This window comes from Molothrus ater, chromosome 1 (assembly GCF_012460135.2).
Source record: "Molothrus ater isolate BHLD 08-10-18 breed brown headed cowbird chromosome 1, BPBGC_Mater_1.1, whole genome shotgun sequence".
Taxonomy (NCBI): Eukaryota; Metazoa; Chordata; class Aves; order Passeriformes; family Icteridae; genus Molothrus; species Molothrus ater.
Genome location: NC_050478.2, coordinates 91,862,313 through 91,887,173, shown reverse-complemented (window position 1 = coordinate 91,887,173; position 24,861 = coordinate 91,862,313). Strand labels below are relative to the sequence as shown.

The window sequence follows — 24,861 nt, the reverse complement described above, 5'->3', positions numbered from 1 at the left end:
AAACACACTAAACCAGAGGCAATATAGTGAAAACGTTGTATTGTGACATGCTTTTTCAGTTCAAAATGTTGAAAGCATTTTTTTTTTTTATTGAACAAATTATTAAATCCTACATGCAAAATTCTGAAAGCCTACACTACATGTTAAAACAGCTGAACACATCCTATTCACACTTTATCTTGGGATCTTTCAAACGACAACTAACAGTCTATTAATATAACTATGACCAGCAGACTAATTTGGATGGACTTTTTTAGCTCTTGAAAATACTCTATACAAGAGCACTAGTAATTCATTCACTTTTATTTTTTTTTATTTTGATCACAAACACTATACAATCTGTATTGTAGGTGTTAAAACATGTATTTTCTTTAAAAAAGTTTAAGAAGTATTAAAACAGTTTTAACAGTGATAAAGTAGGCTTTATTCCAATTATTTGTGTTCAATTATTCAACACCAATTTTTAGAATACCTAAATCTACTAAGACCTACTTCTTTTGGACCTGTGCCATCTGTTCTACCAGGTAACTTCCCAAATTATGAAATTTATAATTTTCATCCTTAAAAATAAATTGTTGGAATTATTTCTGAAGATGGCAGTGCTTAGACCCAGCCCACACATTTTATAAATATGTTACAACTACACACAGCACACAGCTTCACAGTTCATGCGATAGGCAGTGTCTAAAAAATCAGTTACTAACTTCCAAAAACATTTAAATATCTACGGTATTTAAACACAGTGTTTTCTAGTTCCTCATAAGAAAAGTAAGCTGTAAACATTTTTACCTTTAGTTCATGCCTTGTTTTTTAGGTAATGTGGTCTTATTTTGTTGGTTTGTTGGGTTTTTTTTTAAGTCTACAACCATTGTTGGAATAAATCTGTGTTCCCAAAAATATTACATTCCATGGATAAAGCACAAGTCTATTATATAACCATGTGATACAGATACAGAAAATGAACTACTGTATTCAAAAACATAAAAGTAAAGATACTAAAGCAGTCCATAGCTGTTAGAGCTGATGCTTTCAGAATACAGACCAACATTGTGACACTAAAAATGTTCAAAAATAAGGCCTCTGAAATAAATATTTCCATTCTTTAAAAAAAGATATAATAAAAATGTACATCACATGGTCAATGTAGGTATAAAAAGCACTAAGTTAAACCATTCTGGATGATGTATCTGAAGTAAAATGGCCTAGGTTTTGCTTCTGCCGACGTCCTCTATTATTTTTGGGGCATTTCCTGTTAAAAAAAAAGAAGAGAGAAATAGGAAAGGAGGGCTGATTTTATATACGCCACCTATAATTATGCCGAACAATCATGCATTGACTCAATTTTTTTGTACAGAACAATAGCAAGGAGTCTATGATCTGTGCTGACAAGTGGGGCACTCCTGCTCTTAGGTACTGGACTCTGACCTGGGAATGTCTGAGATCATGCAGAAGGGAGCCCTGCTTGACCTTGAGACTGAAAGCAGCAAGGTCCTGCATCCTTCAGCCTTGATCCAGCAAACACGTTCCACAGGGAATGATTGCATTAGCTTTACTTGATACATATTTCATATTTAAAACCCAGTGGATGGTGAGACTGGATCAATCAGCCTTTTGAAGTGCTGGACCTCCAGGTGCCTTGCTGCTCGCTGCAGCCCCTGAGACAGAGCCCACCCAGGTCTCTCTGTGGTGTGACTCTGGCAGTCCCTTTCTTGGGGCCAGACACAGAACTAAAAGGATTCACAAAAGCCAGCAATCCTGCATGGAATGGCAATTAGCCAAGGCAATGAACAATGGAGCACTCCTGTTGGGATGCAGCAAGATGTGAGAGACTGAGAGCTGGGCAATGGTCATACAGAGGCTGAAAGACGAGCTGACCCATAGCCTTCCACACCACTGCTTTGGCCAGCGGGCTGTTCAGTGAAAAAAGGAATGACATCAATTGCATGAGCCAAGTAACTCTTTTAGATGTGCAGGTGGTGTTTTACACATGTGCTAATGTCTGTTATGTTGAACTTTACAAGGGATACAGGGAAAAAGGCCTGTATTGTTAATTCACTGTGTCTCTCTATATCACTGAGTTTTGGAAGCCTTAAACTAATGCAGTAGCAGAAAGTTTTATAGCCCAATGTAAGTGGAGCTGAAAAAGTGAAGGACAACTTGAGGAGGAAAAGTCAAACTGTGGCATGGATGCCCAAGTGTAAGACTTAAGTACTTCATGCACCTATAAGGTAAAAAAGTCATCCTTTATCTATCTCAGAAACCTCAGTGTTTGTTTGGTTCAAGTCCTAGACCTGAATGCCTTGTCATCTAAAAGAACCCATGGCTCCCATTTGAGCTTTTACACAGTGTGAGAATTTGAGACAACTTCTAGATGTCTCAAAATGTGCTTGTGTGTCTTTAAGTTTCACAAAACAGGTTCGCACCGTGACTGTCTAATAATGGGACTAAGTTGCACACTAATTTTCAGAAAGTGTATATGGTGTAAGGGGTACTTCTTTCTCTGTGTAACACCATTTAGAGTGGTACCACAGGGAACAGCACCTTGTTAGCCTCTCTGTTTCACTGGGTGGCAGCTGGGGATCATAGGTTCCACAAAATTTCAGCAATTAGGCCAGTGAAGGCCTAACAAAGTAGCTTAACTCTTGGATTCGTTTTAAGGCTGAACTGTTCTGCTGTGTGTTTGGTCTGGAGATTCAGAGTGGTTACTGGTGGTTTCTGAATTCAAACAAATTTGTCTTTAGTGACCAAAGAAACAAAGGGGCAGATAGGATGTTACATAATCATCCTGCTTCAGTCATCAGGTAGTTTTTAAGCACGTATTAAGCAAATAAAATGTTGGACATCATATAATTAAATACAGAAAAAGTATATCCATACAATGTGTAATTTTTCACTGTTTTTGTCTTTACCTACCTGGTTATGCACATGACAATTGCAACTATAATGGCAATCTGTACAGCTCCAATTATTGCTGCAATAAGGACATGTGTAAGCTTTTGTCTACTTGGGACAACATAAAGAATACTAAAGTCTGTCTTTTCACAGTGCTGTCCAGTATATCCTGATTCACACCTGAAAAAGAAAAGGAATATTTCATGGAATCTGTAATTTGACAGCACCCCAGTGATTTGCAGATGAAATGAGAAATCCAAGGTGACTCCAGCTGAGAAGAGCTGATGAGAGGTGCATGTGTGCTAATGCTTGGGTAAGGGAATGGTTTGGATCTGTGTGGCAAGACAAGAGACAGAGCAAGTAGATATGATCTGCTTTTTCTGGATAAGGTTACTAGTGGCCCTTTTTGAAAACACACCAGCATGGGGAAGACCCCGATTTGTCAAAAGAAATATGTGGGTCATTATTATATTGGTACAATATTTAGGAAGAGTGTGGCAACTGGGTGGAACAAGTAGACACTTGAAAGACAAGTAGACAAGCTAAATTAAATGCAAGAATCATGCTCATGAAACACAGCGAGAGCACAGCTCATTCAGCTCCATTGTCAATATGGGACAGAAGTGACAAAGAGGAAGGGGAACCTTGAAATATGGATTGAAAATCCACCTTGAAAAAAGAAGACCCCTTTTCAAGCTGCAACCTAGAGAAGTGGAATCTTGAAAAAAGAAGAAAAAAGAAGATCCCTTTTCAATTTGCGACCTAGAGAAGTGGAATCTTGCAAAATCTACTGGACAAGACCAGCACCAAACCCCCTCCTGCCTTGTGGCTGAGCCAGAATTTGATGGAGGTCAGCTTAGAAAACTCAATGGCTGTTCCAGTGAGAGTTCAAGGAAGAATCCAAAGTAATTTGCATGAGGTGGGGAAGAAATAGCTGGAACAGAAGAGAATCAGCTCTTTAAGTGGTAACTTGCCTGAGCAAAGCAGCAGTTAGCTCAATGAGAAGCTCAACAGAGGCTGTTCCTGAGCAGTGACGTGTTCCGGCAATGCAAGATGCGCCAGTGCAAACACACTCTGAAACAATCCATGTCTCAAGGCAAAAGAGGCTCAGGCACAAGAAAAGGCAAGAGCCACCCAAAACACTGAGATGAAGTCTGCAGAGTCACAGGCCACCACTTAGAACCCTGGGCAAGTTCCTAGTACAGCTGTCCTTTAGAATTGACTGACATGAATGCATCACTGTGGTCAACTGAATCATACAATTGGCCTCCAGCTCTGCAGCTGCAGAAGAAATACTCGCATGCAGGCAGAGCAACAATCATTTTGTAAACTGGATCTGACAAGCCCAAATGCAACACAAAATCAGACTCATCCATTCAAAAGCTTTGTGCTAGGGTAGGAATTAATTCTGTTTGGAGCAACAAAATAATTACACCAAAGACCTTTTTACAAATGCTAATGCAACTCCTAATCCCCCTCAGCATGCAGGGATAATAGTTGGAGTTTACATGTTCATAATCTTGTGACTCTACTTTCTCCAGCCATGAGCTGCTGTAAGGAGTTTTGGTTCAGGCATGAACCAAATTCCAGAAAGACTTGTTAAAGAAAACCCTCCATGTGGTAGAAGTGTGCCCAGTGGTAGGCAGGAAGGGAATAAAAAGAACTCTGCATAAGCGTAAGAGAAGAATGAGGACAATGAACACACTGGTAATCATGCAAGAAAACACAGAAAGGGAGATGTCTCCTTGTTAGTCAAGAGGACTTAAATCTTATTGTTACTTTGCTTTTGTTTTTAATAAGAAAGTAGCAGATGAAGTATTATCAGTGTGAGAGCTGCTTTAATGCAGAGGAGACAAAACAAGAGAGAGGAGGCACAAGGAATTCAAAGATGTTTTCTCAGAAACACCAAAATGACAGGAAATTATTTCTGAGAAATACTGAATGCAGGAGGAAAAGTGCTTGCATTAAGGATTACATAACGGCAGGATGAAGTACTAGTCACTAGTTTTCACCTTAAACTAGTAGAACAGGTTTTAAAACATTCTGCTGCATAAATGTATAACAAGATAATATAGCATTAGTATAATAGCAAGATCAATAGAGGCCAGCAAGGATTTATCAAAATAAGCTGATTAGTCAATTAATTGATTTAGCATAAAGTTTAGATTTCTTTTTAAAGGGCTGGACTGTGTGTCCTTGACACAGCCTGCCATAAGGACAGGGCAGAACTGCACTGCACAAGGGGGGCAGCAGGAGACAGACCTGATCCCATCTGTGCAAAGGCTGCTAAACTCAATACTGTGCTACTGACTGCTACAAAACCTTCCTCCCACCTGCCTGCTGGCAGTCCTGGAGGACTGCTGTACAATAAGCAAGGAGATTCATTGCCCTCAGTGAAAGCAGAACTCAGAATTTGCTCTGCACAAATATTTTCTGCGGTTTTATAGGTCATCTGATACCTCACATACATTGCTGCTAGGAAATGAGGACCAAATTAAACAATGTAAATGCTAGATGCCTATGAGAACTGAAAGAATTTGAAAATAACAATTTGCCCTTAGCAATCATCATTATATTTTCCTTGCTGGAGAAAGAGAGAATTTTTTTCTCTGATAGAGGTACATGATTACTATGGCGGATTGATGTCTGTTATAAACTATTTGTTTCCTTAATAACTTGCTCCAGTAAGAAACATGCATAAAGCATGAGACCATCAGTACTTCAATAGCCAAGAAAAATCCAAAGGAGGTCTGATAGTCAGGGTCAAGAACTGATAGTCACAAATTCTGGGCTGGAACCACGTGAGGTTTGTTGTGCTAGGCTCAGCACTGACATATTATCCAGAATATTTAAATACATAGCTGAAGCTAGTAACAGTAAATGTAACTATAAAATAGAATTTAAAAGGTTGTTAAATTAATTAGATCCATCAAAACATTGCCTATCAATACTTACTAGAGTAATAATAAATATTTAAAAGATGGAATTTACACTGAATCATAAATTGATAGATTACTATAAGATTAGCACATTCCAACAAAAATTCTGAGAAAATAAAAATTAGATAATTCAGACAGGAATGTTTTCCTTGAAATACTGCTACTTTAAACATTTTAAGGACAAATACATTATGAATTGTGTTAAATACAGTTCTAGATCAAAAGAATACCGTAATCAGATACTGTTGCCTAATGCCCAGCAAGATGATGGTGGGAGTGCACCCAGTTTCCCAAAAGAAGCAAAGCCATGTTGAGTTCTCTTGGTTTCAGACCAAAAGAAAACCAAATTAGTGCTATTGGAAAGCAGAAAATTAACAAGAAAGGGTCTTGTATGGTAAAAGAAATAATAGAAATTTTCAAGTGCTCAAGTTGACAACAATGCCATTTTGGGGCTTCCTGCTCTCTGATCTATCTGGAAACCCTTAAATCTTGGCAGTGCAACAAACACCTAAATATCATCAATCAATAAGGATCAAGGGAGAAAACATGAAAGCATCAAATGGATTTACAGCTGAAGTTTCAAAAGCAAAGGAAAGCAAAGAGTTATGGCAGTTTCAGCCACATTAATCTGAAAGTACAAGCTTGCAAGATAAAAACTCAGGAGTGAAACCTCCTAATAAGTAGGGCACTGCACCTTATTGCAAAGTGGCCTTTTGCTATAAACAACTTTAAAAAAAAATAATAATAACAGCAACAACAACAATAATACAATTTTGGAGGAAAACAAAGATACACAATTCCATTGGTGAAATGTAAAGGAAAAAATTATCTGGGAGCTAAGGAATATTCATATACTCTGGAAAATACTGAAGGGCTTAGTACTGAGTGTTCTGAGTTGCTAGTTTACACTGTAGACAAAAGTTGTGGGCTAAAGAATATTTTGCAATTTTTTATTCTCTAGATAAGCCTATTAGTGTGAAAAACAGGAAATAAATGTTAAAAATAAAGTATTGATTCTCTAGAGGGAGTTTATGACAGGAACAGTAAAATGTGCTGTTAAATAGGGTAAGAACAGGCTGAGGGGTCAGTGGGGAAAGAACAGTCACAGAGAGAAGCCATGCAAGGCAAAGGCATTGCTTTTTAATATGTTTCTGTTTTTCTTGGTTTTTTTAGCTCTGGATGTGATTTAGCAGCTGAAAATAAGAAGACAACACGGAGGCTACACTCCTCAGAGGGATTCAGGTTCTGATGTACCTGAGTGACCGAGGCTCTCCTCTGAGCACTATCTCCCTCCTGATGGGAGCAGCTGGTGCTGCCCAACAGCACAGGGATGCTCCTCCTGTGCCACTGCTTAGATATCACAAAGTGACACATGCTGTCATTATGCCTAGAGAGCATTTTGATTAAGCTTTACAGTGATTTCAATCAGATTTTGGAGACATGAAGGACTTACCGGCAGGAAGCCTTCTGAGTGGAATAAATGAACTCACATTTTCCATGTATACAGTAGCCATTGAAGCTTTCTGAACAAGGTATGTGGTTTCCAATGTAAATGTCTTCTCTTTGATCACTGGCATCTTGAAAAGAAATATACATAAAGAATTATACATGGGTCTATGATGTTAATTTAAAACTCTCAACCAGGAATAGCATATCCTTAAAAACTTGCAGTGAATAAAGGAATAGAGAATAATAAAGCAGAGGCTTAAGGGGGAAGTTTCAGAGGCACCTACAGAGATTTGCTAGAAGGTACTGCACTGGAAAATGATCCTCAGACACCTCTAAACATGCTTTTTAGATCATGTTTCTCAAAAAGGAGAAAAGTGTTTGTGACAGAAACAAACCAAAGTAGGAAGATCAGCAGAAGCTTTGTCAGTGGCACTGGGGCAAAGTGCTAATACATAGATACAGAGAGCTGTCTCCCATGTGCAAACAGATGAAAAAGAACCCTCTAAAAAGGATTAGAAAGATGTTGAACCACATTTTATAATTACTGGGTAGAAAACCACTTGATACAGCCCAAATCTGATTGGTACCACTGGTGGTTAAAGTTGAAATCAAACACACTTCAATAGCAGTCTTCCTCAGAGAAACATTTTTATGGAGAGAGAACTTAAAAATATTGAAATGTGTTTAGAACACCCATTCCTTTGGGAGCTGTGCTGGTTTTGGCTGAGATGGAGTTAACCTCCTTCACAGCAGCTGATGGAGTGCTGTGGCTTAGATTTCTGGCTGAAATAATAGTGGTAACACAACACTGTTTTGGCTGTTGCTGAATGGAGCTCACACAGCATCAAGACTTCCTCTGCTTCTCACTCTGCTTCTCCCCTCAGCAAGAAGACTGGGAGTGGGCAAGCCTGGGAGGGGACATAGCCAGGACAGCTGACCCAAACTGGCCAAAGGAATGTCCCACACCACATGACATCATGCTCAGCAATAAAAACAATAGTTTTGGTATTTCCAAGGTGGCAGTTGCTAAGAGGTTGGCTGGCCATCAGTCTGCTGATGGATATTGTGAGTGGCAACTTTTGCATCTCTTGTTTATTTTTCCTCTTTTTCTTCACACCTTTGCTTCTAAAACTACCTTTAGCTTCACCAATTGAGTTTTTCTCATGTGTGCTTTCCTGATTCTTTCTTCCATCGTCCTGAGGGAGGCTGGGATAGAGCAAGCAGCTAGTGGGCACCTAGCTGCTGTCCAGCTCAGCCCAGCACAGGAAGGCAGTCCCTTCTGCCCCAACATCTTTCATGCTTCTGTCGTGTTACCAAAACTACGCAAAGCTGTGCTCATTTTCTACCATTTTCCCCCCAAAATTTTTGGTAAAGAAGTCCTAAACACTTCTATAAGAAGCTGATATTCAAGCTGATATAAGAAGCTTAGTTAAAGAAGCTGATATTTCATAATGAAGAGGGATCTTAAGATGTGAGCGTAATTATAGAATTGTGTTCATTTCCATGGCAATAGACGATAGCTTCACAAAAAAAAGACTATTAAGCAAAAGGGACTATGAAGAAGAAATCTCTTATACAATTGCAGATATTTGAAATTAAACCAGCAAGAAAGAGAATATAGTTTTACAAGACAAAAAGAGAGATATGCTGCTCTTTTAGGTTTTTTCTGAAATGTCAGGAATGTATTTTATTTTGGTTCTGGAGAAAAAGCCTGTATTAGAGGTTGGGGCTTTTTAGATCTAAGGAAGCATGTTAATTCAGGGTGTTGTGAAGATACAGACAACTTGACACAAGGGAAAATTGTTGACTAATGCTGACAGTGTGTCTACCACTGCACTGCTGGAATAGAGTATGTGGTGACATGTCTAAGAGGAGAAAAGTGGGGATGTCTCATCCCAAAACTATAATCTCCCTCCTTTTCCAAGAATTTTATTACTGTCATATCTGGTCCAAATCAACCCTTGTAAGGAGCTACAGACTACAGACATATTAGTATGTTCAGAGAGCTGCACCCATCTGGTTTTAATACACAATGTGAGGCCCAGGGGAAAACTGAAAGGTGCATCCCCTGAAAAGTGGCCAGACAGCCACACACAGGTCAGAGGCAAAACTTACATTAAGCAAGAGGGTGTTAAATGCAGGAGATGATTCCTAGTGTAAAATAGACATTTAACAGGAATTCCCTTTTAACAGGAATTAATTTTTAATGAGAGACACCTGCTAGACTGCTTCAGAGCTTCAAAGTGAAAGATGTAACTGGTGCAGGAGCCTTGAAAGAATGACTGGATATAGGCATTCAAAAACTTCACCAGAAGGAAGAGTCATGCATAAAAACTGAAACCCTGATGCTCATCTTGGTACAACAAAACCACCAAGCCAGCTGAATCTGGGAAGACAGACCTTTCTGATGGAACTTTAGGTAGCCACTTGCACTGCAGGAGGAGACTGTCACAGTTCTAGAGGCTAAAAGATATTATCCATCCAGAGAACAGGGTTTAACAAGATTAACTCACAGGAACCAAAAGCAAAAGCAAACAGGTAGGAGTGTGGACTGTTCTCTTATCCTGGATGAAAAAAAATCAATTCAAAGAAGTTGAATTCAGGCTCTCACTATCTAAAGAGACCTGAGCACTGTATTAAAAAATTTCAAAGCAACCTTTTTCTCATGAAGCATACTGTCTCCATCCACATCATTTGCTGAATGCGAGACTGCACAAGCCATACACATTAATAATAATAATTATATACAATGGTTTTTCCACTAACTAGATTTCAAGGGCAATTTACATGCAATGAATAAAAGGCTGTTACCTCTTTGGAATAGGAACTGAAAGTGGTGTTTCATTACATAACATAATAAGATGTATATTGCATTTGTTGCCTTTTATACCTTCATAATGTAAGTGAAAATTGACATTAAATCACTCCAACTGGTACATCATATGCAGTGAAAATAAGAGAATTTGTGAAAAGAGAAAAATGTGTGAAGCTTTTTGGCACTGAATGACTTTTCAAGAAGAACACAAGGAATGTTGAAAGCCATGTTGGGATGGCATTACTCAGGGAAGCCATGGGAGTGCAAAACAAGTATAATGACAGAAAAAACTGAACACCAGAGCTAACAGAGAAGGCAGCAACCCCTTGGAGCAAAACCTGCATTAAGACCAGAACTGAGGAGAAAAACAGTGAGTTATGTTCATTTGTGATTCCTTCCTGTGCAAAATAAAAGCACCCATTTTCAGACTGGATTCTCTTTTCAGGGAAATTCTCTTCCTCCCTAGGACCTGAATTAGAGATGCCACCACAAGACTGAAGAGGTTATTGCAACCTTCAGACTACTACTCACTCCTGCTCTTTCATGTGGCTACTAATGATGATGTAGCCACAAAAAGCCTGAGTTCAATCAAATGAGGTTTCAGAAGCCCTGGGGACAATGATAAAAAAATTTTGGAACAGATAGTGTTTCCCTTCAATCCTCCCAATAATGAGGGGAAACTTGAAACAAACAGGTGAGCCCAGGATGCCAATACCTTGCTCTGAGACTGGTGTTTCCACCAAAACTTTGGGGTTTTAAATGATGGAAGAGACAAGGTATGCTGGGGTTTGATGGAACCAACCTGTCCTGAGGGGTAAAATGACTTTTTGGGTGTAAGCTGGGAGGACCAAGAGGGGTTTAAACTAGGATTGATGGGGGAAGGGGATTCCAACATCATTATAGTAGGTAAGTCACATGGCATCACCTGAGGGTAGCAAGCACTGGTGGGAACACTTCCACTGCTCCTGAGAGCATGGAGAGCTCAGGAACACATTTGAAATGCTTGAACACCAACACACACAGTATGAGAAACAAACAGGATGAACTAGAAGCACTGGTCAGCTCCCAGAGCTACAATATCACTGCTATTTGCATGAATTGGTAAAATGAGTCCCACAAGTGGGGTGTTGAGATGGAGGGCTCCAGGCTGTTCAGGAGCGACAGGCAGAGAGACAAGTTGGAGGTATCATGCTGTATGTAAGGGAGAGGCGATTGTACAGCACTCAGAGTTAGTGCTGATGTGGTTGGGAGCCTCTGGCTGAAGGCCACAGGGATGGAAAACAAGGAAATGTGGTAGTAGATGTCTACTACTGAGTGCCCTGCCAGGATGTGAGCACTGATGACATATTCTATAAGCAATTATGAGAAATCTCTGGATTGCTAGCCCTTGTCTTTATGGGAGATTTTTAACTTCCCACACATCACCTGGGAATATATAATATTGCTGTGATGAGCAGGACTTTCTTGACATTTTCAGGAGACAATAACTTCTTGTCAGTGGTACTCAGTGAGCCAAGCCTTCCTAGGCTTGCTATTTGTGAATAGAGGGCTCATGGAGGGTGTAATTTTAGGTGTCTTGGCCATAGTGACCATGAAATGGTTGAGTTTAATGGTTGAGCTCTCAGTGCAAAGAGAATAAAGGACACCAGCATTGCTACCCTTGATTTCAGCAGAAAAAACCTTTAAGCTATTCATGGAGCTCTTTAGCAGAGTATCCTGGCTATCTGCTTTGGAGGGGTCCATGAGTGCTGGTCAAGGTTTCAGAAGTGCCTTTAGAAGCACAGGAGCAGAAAATTCTGCTGCATTGTAAGTCAAGCAAGTGGGGTAGAAGACCAGCTTGACTGAACAGGGAACTCTTTGTGGAGCTCAAGAGGAAAGATAATTTGTATGGCCACTGGAAGTGAGATCAGGCTTCACAGGAAGAGTACAGAGCTGTGGTTTGTAGACAGAAAAGGCCAAAGCTCATTTTGAACTGAATCTGGCCATTGTTGTGTAAGATAACAAGAACAGCTTTTTCAAGTGTGTTACCAGCAACAGGAGGCCTAAAGAAAGCATTGGAGTGATCCTTGATGTGTATGATCATCTGACTAGCAGGGATGAAGAAAAAGTTGAGGCACTAAAGGTCATTAAAAGGTAAGGTAGAGTTCATGTAGGTGAAACATTTTCAACCAATGTGATTCAGGATATTAGTTCACTGAAAATATTTTAAAACAACCTAACAAATACAGAATTGTCCATTTTTCCCAGAAGTTAACAGAAAAGATGGAATCATGGCAGGGAAGCTTGTGCTATGTTATTTCATCAGGAATGTCACAGCTTGTCATCTTCTAGTAAAATCATTTTCCCAGCACTTGGAGGGAGTCCAATCCTGTGGCCACTGCACAGGGTACTGCTCAGCTGGGCATCTTAGAGGGATACAGCAGGCAAAACTTACAAATCATGCACCTCTTCCTGCTAGCCTTGCAACATGCTGCAAGAGAGAAACTGCTCACAGGCCTGTCTCAGTTACAGGAATCAGAGCTGTGAGGCAGACTAGAAGAGCCTTGCATGCTCTATTTTGTCATCTTGTGAAGCCATAACCAAGAAGCACAAAGTCTGCATCATACCTTTCACTTCTGGCCGATACTGCATGCCATCATCTTTCTTTCCAACTGCATTTGTGTCATCTGTTTCTAGGTGATAAAAACATGCATGGTTACTCATTAGGAAAGGATATTCTCCAGACCACTACATGTGCATCACTGATAAGTCAGAATAATATTCAAAGAACTATTTTAAATTGCAGTAAACCTGGACACACTCCCACATTGTTCCTCCCACACAACCAGGCTGGTATCACACCTAGTTGGTAGCCCCGGTGTCCAGACCAACATGGCAAACCTCAAGCTTTAGGTTTTGAACTAAAAATTTTTCTGCGGTATGGACCTAGGTTATTTTGGTGACAGTCTGTTTTGGTGTGGGAACTGCCCAAGTTACAGATCTAGATGTAACTGGCAAAAATTTGGTAGAAATCTGTTATTCCCATGAGAAAGTCCTAAATGCAAGCCCCCAAAACCAAAGGATTATGGGCAGGATTAGCTACAAGGCAGAGGGTTTCAGTGGACCATTCCAAGACTGGAAAAGGAAATTATAGAATCACTTTGGTTGGAAATAAGCATATTTCAGATGCTTATTTCCAAATAAACATTTGAAATGCAAATAAGGGAAAACCCCATTAAAAATAAAGGATCAATGTCTGTGCAATCAGGGTTTCACACTGGAAGCACATTTTACAGCCCACAGCAACAAGAGGGAAGATTTCCCACACACCCATATTCGTTCTGTTCTCCTACCATCCCCCTCATGTAAGAACTGTTGGATTATTGCTTAGATTTTCCCAAGAGCTTTTCCAGTCTTTCCAGGTAACAGCACCCAAAGAAAGACAATGTAAACACAGCACTATGTGTGTAGTGTGGGGAACTCAAAATTACAGGTGATGAGTTCATTGATAACTGCATCAGTGACTTCTGACCAAAAATACAAAAGGGAAAGTCTACCAAGCCAAGTTATGTCAGAACTTAACTTTTCCAAAAAGCCAAAATTAATCCTACCTGAGCAGTGGCCAAGGTGCCTGATGTCAATCTGCTCTTGCCTCAGACATGATGCCTCTCTGACAAAGCACGGATTGTTATAGGAACTTCCATCAGAAGCACATACAGGATTAAAACTGTATCCACTGCAGTCTATGTTACATACACATCTGTTAATTGAAGCATACAGCAAAACAAAATTGACATCCAGCAAACAAAAATTAAGTCATGTTAAGTCCTAAGTAAACACTAGCTTGGGCACCAATGCCAGGAGGGGAGAGCGTGCTGCTTGAGGATGCTGAAGAAGCCATTGGCGTCTCAGGTTTCCAAGCAGAATGTACAAAATTGTGAATACATGCTTCAGTGTGCTTTTCAATAATGTATTAATGTTTCTTGTAGTTTTGCTCTGGTATCAACTTCATAGAATACACCTGAAAAGTGATAACACACTAGTAGGAAGATTTATTACATTAATATACCAGTTTGTAGTGTTTATTGTCTAGTGTGAAGAAAATCAGAAGAATATTCTCACTTTTTCAGCATCAGGGTCCTTGAGAGGGAAAACAAAAAGGACTCCCTTTTCTGTTAGGCAATAGAAAGAGTTTTATTTCAAAGACTGTATAGACTCAATATGCTTGGTTAATATTGGTTAATATCTTGCTGTGTCATTTCAGAAAGACTTTCATTCATACCTTTGAAAGTTAACAATAGGTCTATTATGTTGCATTTAAAAAAGGATTATGCAATCTGAATTATTTCATACTGCATCCCATTAACATTTTGGCTGTTTAGGATGAATGATTTTCCACACAATTTGCAACTAGGGATTGTAAAATGAAAGCAGGAAAAATGAAGACCTAGCACATAGCCAGTTCCTAACCACACAGAGGTAGGACAGCCAAAGGCTCAGACAGGACTATGACCTGTTCATGTTTAGATACTTCTGTAGCCCCAGCAAGAAGTCCAGAAATTTTACATATGTGAATGGCACAGGAAAACTTTGCAACTTTCCATGCCTTACACCCCCTGATTATTTTAATCAATATTCTGCTTTCTAACTGAACTTCTATTTTTGAATAAAGTTTCTGTGCATGTTCCACATTGCTCTGCAAGTTCATCTCCACCTTTGGGATGGGGAAAATAAGGAGTGTGTTTGCAGAAAAAGGGGGAGGACAAGGTGGGCACCATGTCCAGCTCTCAGCCAAGCTCTTCCTGATGTCATGAGATGAGAAAGCCACTCTGCACCTTCTGAGAAGGTGGCAGTGGGCACAAAACCCTCTCTTTGGCAGAAAGCTCTGCAGTGGGTGCATGGTCTGACTGCCAGGAGTAACTATTAGCTTGATCTTGATTAGCTTACTCTTGTAAGTCACAGGAGGGGGGGAAACGTCCAAGCAACCAACTTACCAGGTTTTTTTGTTCTTTCCCACTATTGCAGATAAAATTAAACTATTAAACAGACAAATATTTGCCTCAAGCTGGTAATAAATCTGCAGCAGAACCAAATTCCGTGCTGCAGAAATACTGAAGGTGGCCAGCATACTTTCCTCTCTTCCTCTTCTTCCATGAGAACCTTTTCTTCCTTAATTTAAATATTCTAATTTTGCAGGTAATTTTCCATGCCTGTGAACTTCAGATTGTAGCTAGACAGAACATCTCTAGTGCAAGCAGGGTTTTAAGTGCACCTACTGACAGTGAAAAACTGCCCCAGTAATGAGTCTCTACACATCTTAGGGACCTACTTCCAAGTACTAATGAAGCCTCTAAATATCAATATGATGAGCATATGATAATCTTTCTTACTGGAAATGGTAATGGTTGTAAACCTCAGAACCAGGATGGAAATACTATTTTGTTTACCTACTCCCACATGATGTAAAGACTAATCAAGGGTTTATTAGGGTTTACTACACAGAAATAAAAGGCTCATGGCTCAGCAGCCATGCATATTTATTGACACAAACTAGCAGAGAGCCACTCCTCATTTGTATGACACTGGCTGTGTGCAGACAAATACCTTTGCTCTCCCTTAAATCTGCCTGTAGCCACCATCTGATGTCTGTAGCGTCATGATTATGGCTGGGTTTTGTCATTCCTGGTGACAAATAAGGTGAGTTGTGAAAATATCTTTTTTTTCTTCATGGTGACATTACAGACAAGAGTTGAAACTGCTTGGAAACTGCTTAAGTTTCCATGCTTTTCTGTGTTTAGATTTAACATCTCTTAAGTGCTTACTTTCTCAGAATTGCCAGATGCTTGCTTTAGGGGTGCTTATGAATTCCTGACCCTGGTATTCTGATCAACAGTCTCAGTCTTATCTCCAACCATCTCATCAATGTACAGGAATTTCACATGTTGAGCCCCTTCACATGTATCTGATTATCTGCCTGCTGCCATTAGCTACTTCTTTGCCCACAGCCATGATGCCAAGGGGTACTTCCAGCCTTCCCCTGGCCAGTTGGTCACTGATTACTCGGCAGAGCTGTCACTTGGCCTTCAACTGTGGAATAATGAACAGTTAAATGGGACTGATGCACTTTACAAAAAATTAAAACTCTTACTCCAACATAAACCTCTAAAGCCCGTAAGAGGGCTGAAAGAGAACGAGTAAGGAGAGGACATGGCTTGAATGCAATGGTCTGAAGGGAAAAGGGCTTCCACAGATGCAATAGGGTGGCAGAGAAGGAGCCAGGAGCACGTATTAGAAACCTCGACTCATCAGAGAGTCTGCATAGGCTGCAGTGAGTTTGTCCTTGCTCATAGACAGTTTCCACTAGACCAAAAAATACAGACAGGAAGTGCCAAATCGTGAGATGAGAGCAGTGACATATGGGGAGTGCTGCTCTTGACAGAAAACATGAAAAGAATGTTGTTTTTAACTGCTTGGTGTTTGTGAAGGAAGGCAAAACCATGGGAGAGCAAGTTGCTGCTCTGATGTTTCACATCAAACACTTTGAAACTGGAGCCAGAGTCCCTGTGAGGGGATGGGACCACCACAGACTGAAACAGATGAGCAACTCAGGAAAGTATTGGAAGACCTGCCAACAAACCCACTATGAAATACTGAAAATATGTTATATCCTGACGTCAGAGAGCTACAGAGGGCAGATAATAGCTTGGTAATGAGATGACAGGAAATCCAACTGCTTGGTGGAAGCCAGCTTCCCCCCTCACCAGCCAGTCTGGGAGCCAAAGCCAAGAAGTCAAAGCTCAAGGCTACCAAGCAGAGCCCACGGGTCTGAACCATATCACAGACCACACAAGAAGCAAACAAAATATGCAAGAAGACACAGCAGATAGTGAGAATGAGCTAAAAGTGGTATCTTAAAGGGTAAAAGTCTTATCAGAGGCCTTTGCAAGCAGGAGAACCTGTAAGAGGCACCAAGGACTGTTTTCCTTCACAGCTAAGACTGAAAATGAACATGAAATTGCAGCCCCATATTGCAATCTGTTCCCTGAAGTCTCTCTCCAGCTGGGGACAGAGCACACAGAGAGCATAAGGACAATGCAGAGAGCTGCTCACAAAGGCAGGGCAGGAAAAGCTTGAGATCATGAAGGGGGAGCAGGGACACATGGGAGAAGCACAAGAGGGGCTTCACCCAGGAAGAGAGTGAACCTTATATGTAAAATTCAGAAGAAAAGAGTTAGTCACTTAAGGTAAAGTCACTTAACAGAATTGTGTATTAAGGACATCTTGAATGTGCTTAGTGCTTCATACAAGAAAGAAGTGAATGAGTGCTTCAATTTTTTGCTGGAAAAGCTTGTTGTAAAAGAGACACTGGAGTAAAAGGAGTGAGAGCCCTACAAACATTTTCTTCCCTATAGCCTTCCTACTGGTTTTAACCAAAAGGATTTAAACAGTTAATGCTCCAAATTGATGTCTTGCTGGAGGAGGTTCCTGCTTAAGGTCCTCAACAGATGATTTCTCTCACTTAACCCAGGGAAGTCAACAGGATATATTCATATGTTTTTCTGATGTACTAGGGTACACAGAAAAATTACCTGAATTTTGTCACCTGTCATCAGAGAGCTGATGCATTATCATTCGTTAACACCATTAGTTAAACAGAAAAGCATTTGAATTTCAAGTACAAAGTGATATAATTAAACCAAGCAGATTTTTTTTGGCTGGTTTTAATAAGGAAGAAATGAGGATGTACACCTCATTTTTTAGGGGCTACTAGGTGTAACAAAGTAAACGTGCTTAGTAAAATGAAGTGACAAGCTCAGGCTGTAAGAGCACTTGCTGCTATTAGCAAATTAATTAGATCCCCAGAGATCAGAACACATTTCAAGGCTGCCTTTTGTTTTCAGGCTTCAAGGTATACGTGGTCTGTTGGAAGTTCTGTGTGCTTAAAAACCCTGGTAGGTTCAAAGAAAAGAGAGGGAAAAGAACGGAAAGGAAAAGCATGATTGACTTGTGCAGCAGGCTTGGCTGCTTGGAGAGACTGGAATTTCCAACCAACAGATCAGGCTGCTGCATTTCTGCCCACCTGGGTCTTGCTCACAAATGTTTTTTTCTGGCCTGGCCTCTCAGGGAGTGCTGCTTGCTATCCCTTCCCAGGAACTGACAACAGTGAGCACTCTCAGGTACTCACCAATTCTTTGGCACATCTGCTTACAAATGTAAAATGGAAACACTAGAGTAAAACAAAGTGTGTGAAATGCACACAGATGGATAAGGGTATGCTTGATGGAATAAATTTAGGTGAATTGAAATAGCAGGGGTGTTGCAATTGCAGTTAAGAATATAACCATGGCAAATGAAGGATTTGCTTTCATTTGATGCTGCTTCCCTTGTGTGCAGTTCTTCCCTGACGAAACCTGAACTAAGAAAATCTGGATTTCAAAGTGATTTTTCTACCTATTTGACTAGACTTGAATCTTCATCAGGTTTGTGGTATGTTTTTAAAAATCCCTTTATAGCACAAGAGAAGTAGAATTCAATTCTACAAAGCTTCTTTGCACCTCACTTTAGCACTCTGTCTTTACTTCTGCCCAGCAATCCAGAACACCCTTTGAATACCATAAGCTTCAGCTATTTTCCAGACATCCCTTTTCCTACATTCCCCTTTATCATGGCATGGCTCTCTCTGACCACTGAAGAAATTTAGTCTTTACTGCAGTGAGCTTCTCACAGCATACATGGTGGACTGATGTTTGCTCTCTCAAAAGCAGCCTAACCCTCCCTCCACCCCCAAATAATAGGAACCTTCAAAGACTTGGCACACACTGCTCCAAAGATCACTAAAAATATACATTAAAACCAGACATGAATTATTTCCCATCTAGGATCTATTCAATTTCTTAATAGCCAGTATAGTGAAAAGACCATTATGCTATTCCTATGCTTTCAGAATATCCTCCACCCAGTTTTTCATAATTCAGAATCCCACAACACAATCTTAAATCCCTTGTTTAGGTTGATTTTGTCTATTGTCTGGATGGTTTGTTTTGCACACAAATACTTAGGATTTTTTTCTTCAGTTGGATCAGAAAGCTGTGAGTTGCATTTACACAGGATTTAGATACCCTTCCTTATGAATAAACAATATCATACCCTAAAAAGTTAATTTAAAAAAAGTTGGTAAATGAGTGAAAATGTGGTCAAAAGAGGTAAGTATAAACTTGCATGCCAGATTTCAACCAGGCCAAATCTTTCCCTAGAGGACAATTTATATAGACAAGGCAGAGACTAGGACTTTGAAATATCCACATTGGCATTTCTAACTGCTAATACTAATACTTCTGAAATTCTGGTTTGGCCTTTGCGAAAACAGACACTATGTAAATTATAGGCCAGTTGAATTTATATATTGCTGAGGTACCTTTACTTTCCAAAGTAAATCTCATAAAATGTTAATCTCAAAAGGTCTACTTGGGGATCAGCTGTCAATCTTTCTTGAAAATCTACATTATAAGTCAAAACATATCTTTGACAGCAGAGTACACTTATTAAAAAAAAAAAAGACTGAATGTGCTCAGAATCCCATTTCCATATTTCTTCTGTTAAAAAAAAAATATGTAAAACTGAGAACATGATAAATTTGAATTTTTATAGTCAGGCTACTTTTAAGTTAGTGATTTCCTTATCAAAGACCAAAAAAAAAGAGAAAAGATAACAACTCAAGTGGGGCCTTGACAAGATGGAGGAACCTCCAGAGGTCTGAAGACGACAGGACATCTGTCACCCTGCTGCAGGACAGATTGCAGGTGGACCGGCAGGGAAGCAGCTCTGCAGAAAAGGACCTGAGGGTCCAGTGGAGCAGCAGGCTGGGTGGCTGCATCACAGGAGGGTCACCAGCAGAGCAAGGGAAGGGACTCTGGTCCTGCATTCAGCACTCATGTGGTCTCATGTGAAACACTCTGTCCTGCTTTGAGAGCCCCCAGTAACAGCAAATACTCTGAGGAACTGGAGAGGCTGCAGTGGTGAGAGGCTGTGATGGGCAGAGGGATGGAGTGTGGGCTGTGTGAGGAGTGGCTGGGGACACTGCCCCTCTTCAGCCTGGAGAGGAGAAGGCTAAGGAGGTGACTGCTGTCACCAACAACCCAACAGGGGTTATCGAGGAGAGTGAGGCTCTTTTCAGAGGTACAAAAAGAGGAGTGAAAAACAACAGTTGCAAGTCACAAGGAAAGAAATGGTGATTGAATATGAAAAAATTATTTCAAAGTGAGAGAAGTCCAGCGCTTGAACAGATATGCCCAGCTGTGAAATCTTTCTTTGTGGAGATGGTCAGAGCTCTCCTGGAGAAGTCCTTGATCTTACATGGATGAATTATCCCTGGTTGCAGCGCAGGGCAAGAGCACAGACCCTCTAAAGATCCTACCTTTTGATTGTGTACTGATAGGATGATCTGTTTATCTCATGAACAGTCAGTAGAACTGAAAAGCCCTGTGTGTGCTAAGAAAAAGTCAGGAGCAAACCTTGTATGTTTGTGACCTGATCTACAGAATTTACCCCACCAGCTCTAGGTGGCCCCAGGCTTTGTGCTGCCACCTCCGTGTCCACCTCTCAACACAACTGCATTTCCAATTCAGAATTCCAACAGAAAACACCCAGCCACATTCATACCACCTATGTTTGTGGACTTCTTGCCACATTCTCAGACAAGAGTATAAGTCTACCAACCTCTTGTGCACACATTTTGCACCACTATGCATAATATGTTGTCTGTTCAACAAAGAGGAGGAAGCTTTTGGCCAGAGAGACATCTGATGGTCAGAGGAGAAAGGCAGACACTGACAGAATGGTGCAGCAGTTTTTCCCATGATATACACAACCTGTTTCAGTTTTGGCACTCAATAAGAAGGAAGTTCCACCCATCCCATCCTGTTACCTCAGATCTACAGAAAATCACTGTTCAGGCAAATGACATGTTATATGTTTATGCAATTTCAGACTAATGCATCCACAGGTGACTGTCTATGCCCTTGAAAAGATTGACCACAAACTAGCAACTCTTTAAAATACTTACAAGTTGTATGAAAAAAGAAGAAAAATGTGGAGAAATATATTTCTGTGATGCTTCCTCAACCTGATTACTTTCAGTGTTTAGATAAAGAAATAATGTATTGATTGGCATATAGCTGAATACAAATTTTCCAAGTGTGTTGCTTATGACAACCCTCTCCTCAGACTGTATTTCTGTGTCTCGACCACTTGACCTAGAATCAACATTGAGATTTTTCATAGAAGCAGTGGAAATTATAAAGTTGTTTATACTTTTGCATTCAGTTTACTGTGCATTGTTAACACTTTTGGTTTAGACAGATAGTGTTTCTGTGAAGTCAAAAAAAATGAAGATACAAATCTAAAACCCTGTGCAAAGCCTGATTTCTTCAAACTATATGTGATCCAGTGCAATAATAGCATATGTATCATTTTTGATTAAGAGATAGCCATAATGCTTTAACACCAAACATGAAAACTAAGAATCTCTAACTTTTTCAAAGAGGAAAATAAAATTTAAGAGCAAAAAAAATTAGCATCACTAATTTGTAATATGGCACAAATCGCAGATCTGTACAACCGATCTTTAAATTTGTTATGAAAATGCACCAAGATTTGGTAATTACACAGACTCACTGATTAATTTAGGCTTAAGAGATGTGCAGAGATCATGTAGTCCCAGCCCCTGCTCAAAATTGGTCCCAAGGCTGTGTCTGATCAAGTTCAGACCATCTCCATGGATGGAAATGCCAGACAAGGTGTTGGAGAGTCCAATCACCCTCGTGGTAGAAACACTTTCTATTATGACAACACAAAATTTAACATGCTTTGATCTCTGTCTATTGCCCCTCAGGACATCACTGTGCATCTCTGAGAAGAAAGGACCTGCTTAGATAACTCTAAGGACCTGCAAGTTCAACTTTAAAAATCAGGACATGACAAAGGGTCTTGCTTCTGCTTCTCTATTTTAAGGATCCCCCTGCAGTTTTCACTGAAAGCATCAGGTGCCAACATAGGATGCCACCATTTTTGCATAGGATGCCACAGCTTTCCATACCCAAAAGACAAACCACATTCTGCAAGGAATAAAATTGTCTTTAGCACAATTTTTCCATTATTGGTAGAAAATTTGCCTATTCTGCTCCCTAGGCTATTGAGGTGGCCTCTTGGCAGGTCCTGAGATTCCTCATTAATTCCAGCTCATTTACCTCAACACGCTGTGGCATGTGTGGCACCCTTCCCACCAATTCACTAAACATTTTACCCATAAATTAATTTCCTTATTGATAAATGAGGAGTAGAGATACTATTTTGCTTCTCAAGAGCAGTCGGAGCAGAAGGAGCTGGTGTTTGTAAAGTCTCAGATTGCACAGCTTGGAAAAGAGGCTGAAAAAATTCATAACTGTGCATTTACTGTTTGTATCATAAGTATGTCTTGAGATGATCTACTTAACATTAGGGGACAGCTCAGCTAACTCATACAGTTACTATAATGGAGCAAAATTTGCTTTAAATGCCTTCTGTTATCACCTGGATCACTCTATTAAGTGTCTTAACATCACAGGATGCAAGCAAGGGCTGTCCAGGCCTAATAAACCTACATGAATGGAACTAATTACACCTTTTCTTTGTGATTCAGTAGACATTACCACTCTATTCAAAAAAGTTCCAGGGGACATTCTTATGTCTTAAAAAGGAAAATCAAACCAAAATATTTTTATGAAATTAGAGTTTTGTGATTTGCTAGACTTAGCGCTGATAGTGTTTGTAATCTAGCACAAATTTGAATTCAATGATAATTCTGACTAGCAGTGTTTATACATAATGAAAGTTATTTGTGTTGCAAGTAACTTTGTATGTCATGATATAATTTTATGATGTTAAAACCCACATTGAAACACAGCAGCAAAGAGAATAAAAATTACATATTAAAAGCAGTTATAAGGGGTGCTCTATTAAAGTTTCCCAATAGAAGATTTCAATCCCATCTTGGTTCTGCCAAGTAAATAACTGTTTTGATTTTATGAAAAATTATGCCAATTCCTATATTCTACTTTAGCAAGTTTGTGACTTGCTATGTGACTTGTCAAAACCAACCTTGTGAAGGCAATCTGTGTTAACAGACCCTGATTTATCTATGGCTAAACAGTGAATATCACTGAAGCCTGTTTTAATGGTTAAAGGCACTGGGAAAAAAAATAAATTATATTAAATTCCTGTATAGAATTTAAAAATATTATCCAATAAATTGCAAATAACCTACATGGGAATATTTTCGAACTTGTGTGCATTTTCTACATAAACAGTCTTGTTTCCACTTATTTTTTTAATGAGGACTAATTAGAAAAATCTTAGAGGCAAAATAGCACTCTTTGCCCATTGTCAAGAAGCAGGAACTGGTTTCATTTTATATGACTAGGATGTAGATAATAAACCTTCTTCTCCCCTCAGCTTTATCCTAATTTTCTTATAGATACTATATAGCTTCAGGAATTCCAGCTCTACAAGTGCAGAAAGACTAGGCAAGCTTTTACTGAAGTTGAATGCTTCAGGATTTATTTTCCAAAGCCAAAAGCACATCTTAGTGTATAAAGCAAACATATATATATATATATATATATATATATATATATATATATATATATATATATATATATATAATCTATACCATCTTTCCAGTCATAAATGAAGCAGACCAAGGCAATATTCCAAAAGATTATTAGTATTGCAAAAACCAGCTCTAGTTAGCTCTAGTTCATTTGTCTCTCTCCTGGAAAGAGCAAGTTGGCTTCAGTACTTTGGCATTTTATGAATGATACTTTGTGAAGTATCATGCTAGTATTCATGAGCACTATTACCATTTTGCTTTCCCTTGTATTCTACAATTTAATCTTGAATGTACATCTTGAATGTTAGTGCTAAGCTGCTTTACTGTCTGAGATGTCTTCATGCTGGTATCCTGTAATAAAACCTTGTGCAATTAAGACATATTTCAATATTAAATGGATTCCAGCTGGAAGACAAGAAAAGGGAGAGTGATGTTTTCTGCAATTCGTGATGTTCAGGCACCGTTATTCTGAGACGCTGCTCCCTCTGTGGATACAAAAATGTACCATGCGCAAGTCTCAAACACCTTCATGCTCTGTGTCTGCAGCCACAAACCCAGTACCTGCCACCAGCCCATATCCCAGTAAACCTTATTCCATACAGGACAAAGGCTGTTGGAAAACAAAGCCCCATCAACAGACAGGACACCTTTTAAAAACCCCCTAAAGCCTCGTGGGGCTGTCTGAAGAAGCCCTTTCCTTCATGATATCGCTGCCCTTCCTGAGAGCCCCACAGAGCCTGGACAGCTGGGGTGTAATACAACCAAGTACCTTGAGCATGGAAATGTGGTGCATCTGCACCTGCACTATGAATTGTCTTTAAAAGCTTCTTGTTTCCTGATAATTTGTTTTGAAATTTAATTGACAATAATTAATATTTTTCACTAATTTCCCCCTATGTGCATCTAAGAGATCAAATGCCACAGAGAGTTTGGAAGATCTGACTGGCTCAAGTCTCCAGTTCAACTTCACCTTTAGGTCCAAGGTTAGCATTGATTCATAAAGTATAACTGCATGTTATACTTTATGAACAAGGAGAACATAGAGAAAAAAATCTCAGGGTTGAATAATCAGTATTTATTTTGCATTCCTGTTTGGTTTTTGACTTGTTTTGTTGGCAGAATAAAACAAATCAAGGCTTTTT

The 24,861-nt window shown here is 39.6% G+C and overlaps 1 protein-coding gene across 1 annotated transcript in view; it reads right to left on the bottom strand.

Annotated features, from left to right (window-relative positions):
• Nucleotides 1-22: 22 nt before the first annotated feature.
• TMEFF1 (transmembrane protein with EGF like and two follistatin like domains 1) overlaps nt 23-24,861 on the bottom strand; it is a 153,540-nt gene continuing 128,701 nt past the window's right edge. The window contains exons 6-10 of the mRNA XM_054517577.1: nt 13,686-13,834; nt 12,702-12,767; nt 7,285-7,408; nt 2,914-3,072; nt 23-1,249 (exon numbers count right to left, since the gene is read on the bottom strand). Of these exons, the coding sequence (XP_054373552.1) occupies nt 1,165-1,249; nt 2,914-3,072; nt 7,285-7,408; nt 12,702-12,767; nt 13,686-13,834 (583 nt within the window). The 3' untranslated portion in view covers nt 23-1,164. The remainder of the gene's footprint in view (nt 1,250-2,913; nt 3,073-7,284; nt 7,409-12,701; nt 12,768-13,685; nt 13,835-24,861) is intronic.